The sequence below is a fragment of the Solanum stenotomum genome, chromosome 10 (assembly GCF_019186545.1).
Source record: "Solanum stenotomum isolate F172 chromosome 10, ASM1918654v1, whole genome shotgun sequence".
Lineage (NCBI taxonomy): Eukaryota > Viridiplantae > Streptophyta > Magnoliopsida > Solanales > Solanaceae > Solanum > Solanum stenotomum.
In genome coordinates, this window is record NC_064291.1 from 41,060,527 (window position 1) to 41,070,578 (window position 10,052).

The 10,052-nt window shown below is 34.2% G+C and overlaps 1 protein-coding gene across 4 annotated transcripts; it reads left to right on the top strand.

Annotated features, from left to right (window-relative positions):
• The first annotated feature begins 3,156 nt into the window (after positions 1-3,156).
• On the top strand, positions 3,157-8,610 carry LOC125842466 (peptidyl-prolyl cis-trans isomerase CYP95-like). Of its 4 annotated transcripts, XR_007443918.1 has the most exons (8): positions 3,157-3,192; positions 4,657-4,776; positions 4,883-4,937; positions 5,874-5,962; positions 6,300-6,324; positions 7,974-8,012; positions 8,240-8,321; positions 8,483-8,610. XR_007443918.1 is itself a non-coding variant. In XM_049521761.1 (7 exons), the coding sequence occupies exons 2-7, from the start codon at positions 4,702-4,704 to the stop codon at positions 8,506-8,508; spliced, it is 309 nt and encodes a 102-aa protein (XP_049377718.1). In that variant the 5' UTR covers positions 3,157-3,192; positions 4,657-4,701; the 3' UTR covers positions 8,509-8,539. The 4 variants fall into 4 exon arrangements, 3 of the variants coding, with proteins under 3 accessions (XP_049377718.1, XP_049377719.1, XP_049377720.1); XM_049521761.1 differs by lacking the exon at positions 8,240-8,321 and having other exon boundaries at positions 8,483-8,539; XM_049521762.1 differs by lacking the exon at positions 8,483-8,610 and having other exon boundaries at positions 8,240-8,429.
• Positions 8,611-10,052: the final 1,442 nt, after the last annotated feature.

The following is a 10,052-nucleotide window of genomic DNA, read 5'->3' on the forward strand; positions in this document are numbered from 1 at the left end:
TTAGTAATAATTAATATTAAGATCACTCTTCATCGATCAATAACTTTAGACCTAAATTAGTTTGGTTTGTTATATGAATTAATATATTCTTTCCTCTATTTTATAGGTTGATTATGCGAAAGTGAATTATTGTCCAATTATTTTTTAATGAAATATATTGGAATTTGCATGAAAAGAAATGAATCCTTATTTATATATATGTTAGTTTCTTGACACATACATTGCATGTGGTTCTTGACACATATCGTTAAGATATGTATATATGCTTGATATTGTAGTTTGTACTTTTGTTTCAATAAATATTAATATCATTAAGTTAATACTTGTGTTTTAAAAATATACATGATTGAATATAGTAACAAAAATTGAATTATCTATGTTGATCATTGTGTCTTCACATGTTTGCCAGTGTTTCATATCGTCTATACTTATACATAAAATATTTCAAGATTAGTTAGAATCAAAATTATTTATACTTAAGTTTCCTTTATATTGTATAATCATGTAATGAAACATATCTACCTTAATACTTTCTTAGACTTGATATTATGAATTATTGAGGAATTAAGGCTCATTAATCAATTCCTGAAGAATGATCTCCTATATAAATAAATTGTATAATCATCATCATGCAAGGACATGAAATGTCAAATACTTCTCAGCAAATAGTATTACTTTCATTATAACAATCTTACTATTGTGAAAAATACTACAATATTGATATTATTCATTGTAGCCGGTCGCTCCCCAAGGTTTCATAGTTACTCTCAAACACGTGCACTCGTGGCTGAGAGTTTGAAAGTTGCTCAAAATCAACTGCCCAAAAATATTCTAAGAATAAGAAGAAAGGAGGAAAAGGTTTTTTCTCTTCTTTTTGTTTATGTTGGTAGTGTTCTCTTCTTTTTTACAAAAGGTCATGCTTATATAGGATTTGCAAAGAGGAGTTTCAAAGTGAAGAGTTAAATTTGTATAACGTATTGTGAATGTTAATGGCATTAAAGGCCATTATACCACATTCTACAGAAACTCTCCTTTTTGTTTTGGAACGGAAATATTATTCTCTTTGTAACGTATTTTACAAAGAACGAAAATATTGTTCTTTGCATTACACAAAATGAATAAATGTGTAATTAATTTCACAACTATTACTTATTTAAACTTTTGTCGATTNAGAGTAAATAATGACATACTTTGTCTTTGCAAACACAGGTAATCCCATTTGATTGGTTAGATTTATGTTCCCGGTGGGGGGCGGTTTTTGTCCACACCGCAAACCCTATATTCAAAATCAAATTTTTAACACAGCGAAGTGATTCATTTCCATCAAAATACAAATATCTTCCTGGAATAGCTTTATTCCCAGTTCAATAAACCTAAAACAAATCCAAAATGGTACCTCCTACTTAAATGGAAAAGGTGAAGTTACCCACTTCAACTTCAAATTTATTCTGCAGCAAATTGGGTTTAAAAAAGGATTCAGCCTAGTCGGTTTGGAAAATTGAACTTCACAAACACAACGAAGTAAATTGGGTTACCTTAATAAACTCCCTTAAACTGATTCAAAATTCAGATCCCAATCTTATTTGTTCATTGAAACCCATATAGTTGATAGTTCCCTCTTTTATTGCTCTACAACATGGTTCCGCATTTGGATTTTCCCTTACGTCACTTCTTCTATTGCTCTACAACATGGTTCTGCATATGGCCTACACATGAGAGGTGACAGTAATCTTTAACAAAAAGTTATCTTGTAACATAGGATAAATTAAAAATACTTGTATTTGGAAGGTAAAACCTGAGATTAACTTGAAGGCTCTTGAATTCTTAACCAATTAAAGGAAGATGATATCCAATAGCATCTGAGAAGGGGTGGGTGAGTGGTGACAACTCATAAAATCTTGTTGTGCCCTCGAATATGAACATAATTAAGCGATAATCCTAAAANAAAAAAGATAATCAAAGAAAAAGAGTTGCAGCTTGTGCTTGGTTTTTTTTTTTTTAAGTAAACAGAGAAACAGAGAAGAAGAGCCACTACGTGTTTATTCAACAACAAAGGATGTAAGACACGTATCTAAATGCATATCAGCTTGGTAGAGAAATGACCAAAATGCCCTTATTTAAAAATTTAATGACTAACAAGCAGCCATGTTGAATTTAATAGTACTCCTATATAATGATGATAATTAATTTAGAACTATTTGGTATTTATCTTAGTTATATTCCATTTCCTAGCAATGTTTAGGTTGAAGCTCTTTCAATCTTTTTTTTTTTCTTTTGGAGAGTGTAGTGTGTCATGTGTCTCATAAGTCATATGTATAACTGGGGAGCTTTTATCAACTAAAATGAATATTATATTATTATTATTACTCTGAAGATAAAATTTGCAATCTAATGAAGATAACTTGTTGAAACTATAAAATTAGCTGAAGCAGCAAGAAATTTGAATAAAATACCTCAAAAAAAGGGAAGAAGAAAAAATTAATGAAGTCGACGAACCTGGATATCTGAAAAGAGATGCACAACGCCTATTTGTAACCAATTAAGTACGGCCCAACACTAACAAAATTAAATTGTTATTCTAACTTAAGAGTAAGTAATTGCACTACAACTTTTCATTGATGATTTCTTACCTATTTTCTGTCGAATTGAAAATGACACCTAAATCATATCCCCTACCAATGTTGCTCATTTAAAATAAGTCAATTATAAGATAAACAAATGCTAATGAAAAAGCATCAACATCCAATTAGCAAAATCTAAATATCCGAAAGGGTTTTCTTTAAGTAATTGAGTCCTTTGTAGTGGAACTATTTTACTACCAACACTTTATGAAGTTACCTTACTATCCAAAATTAAGTGCCTTAACATAAATTAGCATAGTACTGCTACAATATGTATTTAATAGCATACATTTATATATTTATTTTATTTACACCCTGTGCAAAAGTCATAAATTAAAGGGAAAAAGGTATGAAATATATCCGAACTTTGACCGAAATTGTTGTAACAATATCGAACTTTGGAAAAGACCTTTTAACTCCTGCACTATTTAATAGTGTATTTTAAAAGTATATATGTGTCCACGTGGACATCATAAATATTGCATCATTATAAATAGTAATGTGTCCACGTGGGCACATATATACCTTTAAAATACATNGCTCCTTCATCGTTTTGATGCCTAGTTTTCAGGTATCCATCTCTCTCTTCTTCTGCTCAATTTTGATATTTTTATCGCTTTTCTCACCATTTTTACCTACTTTTTTCTCTGATTAGTGAAGTTGGGTAACGTTTGTAGTGTAATTAACTATGAATTTTGTACTGTATATAGTTTTTTTCGAAGTGCTGTATGTAGTTGATTGTTTGTTAGCTAATTGGCTGCTGTTAGCTGAAATTAGGTACAACAGTAGGGTTTTGGCAAATGGCGAGGTTATTGGGTTCTTTTGTTTGCATAAAGTTGTTAAGAAGCTGGTGTTCCCATGCTTGAAGTTTATGATATAAACAGATTGTGGTTTCTGTTTGCAGGTCGTTCAAATTATTAGAAAAAAAAAATAACTAGCTAAAATGATTGAAATTTTCTTGCTCAATTTTTTTCAAGTTTTTGGGTTTTTCTTTTTGAAAGGGCTGAGTGGGTGTCTTATCTACTTCCACTCACAAATCTTTAGAAGAAAAGTAAAAACTTCAACAATCCAAGCACATTTCATCATCTACAAACATTGTCTTGCTCCTTAAGATGTGTGTCTTTACTAGATGTGTAAATGTGCCCGAGTGTGTGTCATGTACGATAGGTAAGATGGTTTCTAGTCTTTCGAAGTGGATCCATTTTCTGTGCTCTTCTCTCTTGGGATTTGCACTCTTTTCTTAGCGTCTTTGTGTGAATTTACTGTTTCCAATATTGTAAATAATATTTGGGACCTAGTGGCTCGATATTCCTCTGTTCTCTTTTGCAATTGGTGCTGCGTACTAATTTTTCCCTTTTGAGGCAAGTATGTGTTGTTAGATGGATGTGAATTTAGCTGAGTATAACCTTTAGGGTGTGCAGTTTTGCAGTGTGTACTTAATGGTGCGGTTAGTGAAGATATGTTATGTTAACACACTTTACTTTATTCTTGTTGGTGTCTATACCCTTTTAAAGGATTGTTAGCAATGAAGATACATATGAGGTTACTCTTTTGATGGTTGGGGCTCTATGTTATTCGATATCTTTGTAAATCTTGTGTTGGCCTTGTTTTTTTTTTTTTTTTTTGGCTTGGCACTTTTTGACCAACCTTTTTTTGATGATTGTGTGTTGTGAGTAACTTCAAGCATATCTTTTGGTAGAGGATGTGTGCTTCATTGAATTTAGCCATATGTTACTGAATATTTTATCAGCCAGCCTTCTTCTTTGTTCTTTTTGGTTTTTGTTTGCGTCAAGTAAATGAATTTTTTTGGTGGTGGCCAGCATGCCCTTAATACTGAAGAATACAACCTTACCAATTTCAAAAAAGTAAATGAAATCTTTTTGATACGATATTCTGTGGTCAATTCCAAAGTGCACCAGTTATACAATCTCCTCCTTCAACATGCTTTCCCTTGTATCTTTCCTTTCCTAGTTAAAGCAGAATATGTAACCTTCTTTATAGTTCATGCTCTTACTCCCCTCTTTCTTATTTGAAGATATACCTGCCAGCCTGAGTTTTTGAAGCAACAAGTTCCATAAAGATGAGTAAGAAGAAACCACAGGTGTTCCTTGATGTTTCTATTGATGGTGACCCAGTTGAAAGAATGGCTTTTGAGGTATCAAGCTATCCACCAGCTAGCTTTGTTATCCCTAAATATACGTATTTGAACTCACATAACGAGATACTTACAGTTGGTTACCCTTGAGTTATCTTATTTGCAGCTTTTCACCGATGTTGCTCCAAAAACTGCAGAGAACTTTCGTGCACTGTGTACAGGTGACAAATATAAGAGTGCTGCTCATGTATCATATATTAGTCTAAGCCTTTCAGATTGGTTTTCTAGTTACATTCCTTTTGTGACCTTTTATCCTGCCCGTATTCTGCTGATTCTTCTGTTTAACATACTTCTGACCTGCATTCAGACCTTATTGTGGTTCCATAACATGAAATTGGGGTTCAGTGCTGCAAAATTGTTCTCCCAAATGTGGAAATTATAAGTGATAAACTCAATCAGACAGATTGAATGGGGACTCACTTTGAGTAATTCCTAGTTCTCTCTTTTTGAAAGATCCAAAGTTGTATTTCTTTTTTGGTGCCGAATTGTTACATACCATCACATAACATAGTGAGAATCTGTCAACTTTCCTGCTGTCTTTGAATTTTCTCTTAATTGTGCTACAATAATTTCTTATATGATGCTTGCCCATGTAAAAGTAACTACCCATGAGAAGGAGGATAAGTACAATACTTTATCAAAAAGACAAAAAGAATATAAATAATTAACTTGCTGCAAAATATTTTGTAAGCTAACTAGCAACTCCATGTAAAAAGAAAATGTACTCTGACCAGCAAACAGTCTATGGATAAAGAATTACTCGCAGTGCAGGTGACAGGTTGAAAAAATCGCCTAGATGTTCACTTTCTTCATGGAAGTTTGTCTGCTCAGTCTTAATTTATCTCCTTAGATTTCTTTTAATAGAGAAGTGGTTCAGGTTACCTTAACAAGTTCCTTTGCTGGGGTGTTGGCTGGTTGCTGTTGGCTGTCAGTTCAAGGTGCCATGGTCATTAGTTCCTTATGTTATAGGGTGACATGAATCGTCATCTAGTGGGAATTGATCTTTGTCTTCTTCCTTTTCTTGGATGCTTTAACCATCTCCATGTTAAGTGCTGTGGTATCCTCAATTGACATAGGAAGAAATTGTTATTCTTCAGGGGAGAAAGGAGTCAGCTCTAAGACGGGAAGACCATTGCATTATAAAGGAACCTTTTTCCATCATATTGTCAAGGGATCTGTGGCTCAGGTATGTTTGTAGGTTATTGGTATGCTTGTTCTATTGACATGTAGTTTGAATGTGCTCCATTGCGCTGTTACCTTAAAAGAAGTGCTCCATTGCACAGCTCTTAGCTTTGTGGTTGAGCACGGCTAAGAAGTGGTGTTTCCTTTTAGTCAGATATCCTTGTTTATGCTGTAGGATGCAGGGCTGATGGTCACAACTGCATTTCTTGTGATGTAGTTTTAAGGTTGTGTTAACTGAGTCATTCGTCCTCTGTATTACCGAGCTTCAGCATATTATAAGGCTCATTGTTCATGTACTTTTGTGATAGTTAACTAATTGGTTTTTCCCCTCTCTATTTCAGGCTGGTGACTTGCTGAGACAAGATGGTATGCCTTCGATCAACATACTACATTAAGCTTTGTGTATACTCAACTGATGGTCTGCTAAAATACAGTGTTTGATGGACTAATCTTAGTTGATTCTATACTATTAATTTTAGGTTTAATTTTGACCATTTTGTTTTTGCCCTATTAAGGCAACTGTTGGTGAAATGAGATTAGCAAAATTGAGGTACCTGCTTGCAGACAAAGACGAGGCGTATGTTTTAGCTTAGTCTTTCTGGGAATAAATAGATGATATAGCACACAGAGTTTGTATAGGTTGACTGAGATGTAGGAGTGCTACTAGAGTATGTTACAGAAGGGAGCAGCTTCCGAACAAGTTTGATAGAATGGTTGTGTACCTACAATTTATGTTAGTGAGTGTTGGGTCTCCAAAGCTCTAATTTATCCGAAAGATGAATTGTAATGAAATGTAGGTGTTAAAATGTATGTGCGGGGATATGACTAGATACAATTAGAAACAGTCAGATCTTATACAGGGCCACTGAAGACTTAGCTGAACAGAAAATAATAAAAGCAAGGATCTATATAGAGTATACTGACTAGTTGGTATTAAGACTTGAGTATTGTTACTTTACGTCTAGTGTGTCCAGAGACTCATATGTCCATGTGAATTTGAGTACTAGGTTTTGAGAATCTTATTTTTAGAGAATCTGTAATTCTAATTTGCCTTGACAACCAAATTATTAGCATTGAAATGAAAAAACTGAATGGAGCAGAGTGAATCAGAAATTCTTGTAATAAACCCCAATTAATTTGGAGTTGAAGCATAGTTGAATGACTGATTGATGTGATATTGTTGCCTTGTTCCATTTACAATACAGTCATCTGTTTTGGATTTGCAGCTTATTAAGTTGGAGCGAATGACATGCTTCTTCATTTCCCCTCATTGCCCCACTCTCTACACTCTATTGTTCTTCACATAATTTCCAGTATGTCCTATCCTTGGATGTAGGGCTTTCCTCAGGCATTTGAACCCTGCCCCCCTTAAATGAGTCTATATTTTACGAAGGAATCATGTTTCACAGTTGGTACTAAAATTTGTTGTTGATGATAGTATCTATGTGTGTTATCTTTTTTATCTATGTCCTAGGAAAAAGTACGACGTTAACCAGTTAAATGAATTATATGAGCTTCTTCCCGTGATATGACCCGAGACACTGAAATATGAGTAGAATGGCGGATTGTAGTCTGGTTTTGTCAATGCCATTGTTGTAGACTGATTGAAAGGGATGTTATGCATGGTTGCACCTTTCTTTGAATGGCCTCTCAGTTGAGGACATTATTGGCTGTGGTTTGTCTCTGGCATTCTCTGTTACATTTGTGAGGATACGCATTTGGCAATGTGAAGGAAGCTTGGATGAATTAATATGTGATTATGTCTAGTCTAGAGCCTCAAGAAAATAATAGCAATGAATGGAAAAACAAATTGCTGGTATAAGCGGTGCTTGAGTTGCTTTATATATTAAATTTGCTAATTGTAAATCATGTTACCTTTTGTTGAGTTGAAAAATAATCTCATGTGCATATTTTACAATGCAAGTGTTTCTTGACTCAGTCTTTGCAAGGCTGAATGGGAACACTGCAACAGGTTCTGGTTAAAATTCCTGAGTTGATGTGCCTACTTCTTTCAGGGAACTATGGGGAAAGCATCTATGGGGGAAAGTTTCCAGGTGAGACCTCTTTTATTATTCCCACCATAATTTTGGAAATTGCCTCATATCTTGTGACTGCTTGATGTTCGTCTCATGTACTGAATGACTGCCCTACTTTTTTTTGAGAGGACTAGAATATAATGGATAGTAAATCAAAACGCAAACAACAGTGTGTGTATTCCTTTTAGCAAAAAAATCATTTATCTTGAAAGAAAATGGGTTTTCCTTTTGTATTGCCTGTGAAGGTTGGGGCTGACTTTGATCTAATTCTACGCTGCTTGGGAGCTTCAATTCATTGGTATTGGACATTGTTCCTCTCAGATAATGGTAGGGGACATGAAGGCTATGTTGCCTGTGTTTTTGTCGATATTGTTTTTGGTTTTCTACTTTATAGTAGTTTGAGAATTTGAAATTTAAATTGCAGTTTGTTTTCTTTTCTAGTGATTTAAGCCTTGTTTTGATTGTTCTGTATGGTTCATTTTGTTCAGAACAATCCCAGGGAAATCTATTATAACTTTACTGCAGAACCGAGGTAATTGGTTATCAGATCAGAACAGTAGCTGTATGGTAGAATTTTGTGATTAGTCATGATTACCTAGAAAAACTGTCACGAGGGCAAAATTGCGGATTGGCAAAGTTTAGCAGTTTCTATTGTAGAAAAAATTGCCTGTTTGGAATTTTATGGGTAATAATACTTGCGTTATCTGTATATGATGAACATCTTATGTTCGCTGTATATTGACACCTGACTATTCTCTAGGTGTAGGTGATCTTACAAAAATATCTTTTGGAAGGATTCAGTAATGGATCTTTCTTATAATTTCTACATACACAACCTGGCAAACAACTATAGTTTAGGTTATATGCTAATTTTGGAATAATGGCTAGTGAGAGGGCATACTTTACAAATTAAATTTTTTTTGTTGGTTTTAGTTTTGTAAATCATTGTATAGCGCAGTTGCTCAGGTGCAGTTAGTTTGCCAATTGCATAAATGAAATGTGTCTAGCATCACCTTTTTGGAGGTGCAATATTTGCAGGGCCTATAGATTTATCTCTTTGATGTGATAGCTTGAACTAATAAATCAACAGAGAAGGGTCACAAATGCCCACGGCTTATCGCAAAAGGTCTAAATACCCTTCATCCACCTATTTTGCTAAAAATACCCCTTTGGTTACATTTTGGGCTCACTTATTTCCTTTGACTATTGATCAACACTGAATTTTGAAAACATTTATTTAAATTCCACATGGCAGTTTATTATCGGTCCAATTTTGAACTCTTTAACAATTTTTTAATTAAAAAACGACCTCTAGAGGTCAGTTTGCATTATCCCGTTTTTGGCGCTAAAAAACCTGACCTCTAGAGGTCGATCTTGTTAATAATAATAATAATAATAATAAATACTTCTTATGAATTCGGAAGTCTTTGTGCATTTTTCCAGTTTTTGTCGCTAAAAAAGTCTACATTTTGAGGTCGATCTTGTTTAAAATAATTTTAAAAAAGTTTTTTCACAAAAAAAAATTCGAAGAGTATAAATGAAAAAAAACAAAATCTGGTAAGTGCTCGGGTCGGGTAAATCGGAAAACTGGGTGAGTGGATTTATTTTAATGAACTTTCTTAAAATTCAGCTTTGACCCTTCGGGGTGGCCCAGTGGTTTGAGCTTGGGACTTCCATGTTGGAGGTCTCAAGTTCGAAACCCCTTGCCAGCGAAAGCAAGGGGTTTGCCTTCTGGGTCGAGCTCGTCGCACCAGGCTTGCCTAGTGCGGGTTACCTCTCCTATGTGGTTTGCGAGCTATTGCATAGGAGCGGGGGTTTTACCCTGTGCGCACCCAAAGGGTAGCGGCTGCGGGTTTCCCTTGTCATAAAAAAAAANATTTTGAATTTTAGGTTTTAGTTCTTATATCCAAACGGACATTGAAATTCACACAACAAAGGAAAAAATCTCATAGAAACAAAACGACACTATCTCATCAATCATAACAACACTATATAGAGTATTTGAATTAGTAGTCTTTCATCAATTCTTAACTATCATAATAAACTGAGACATCTAAT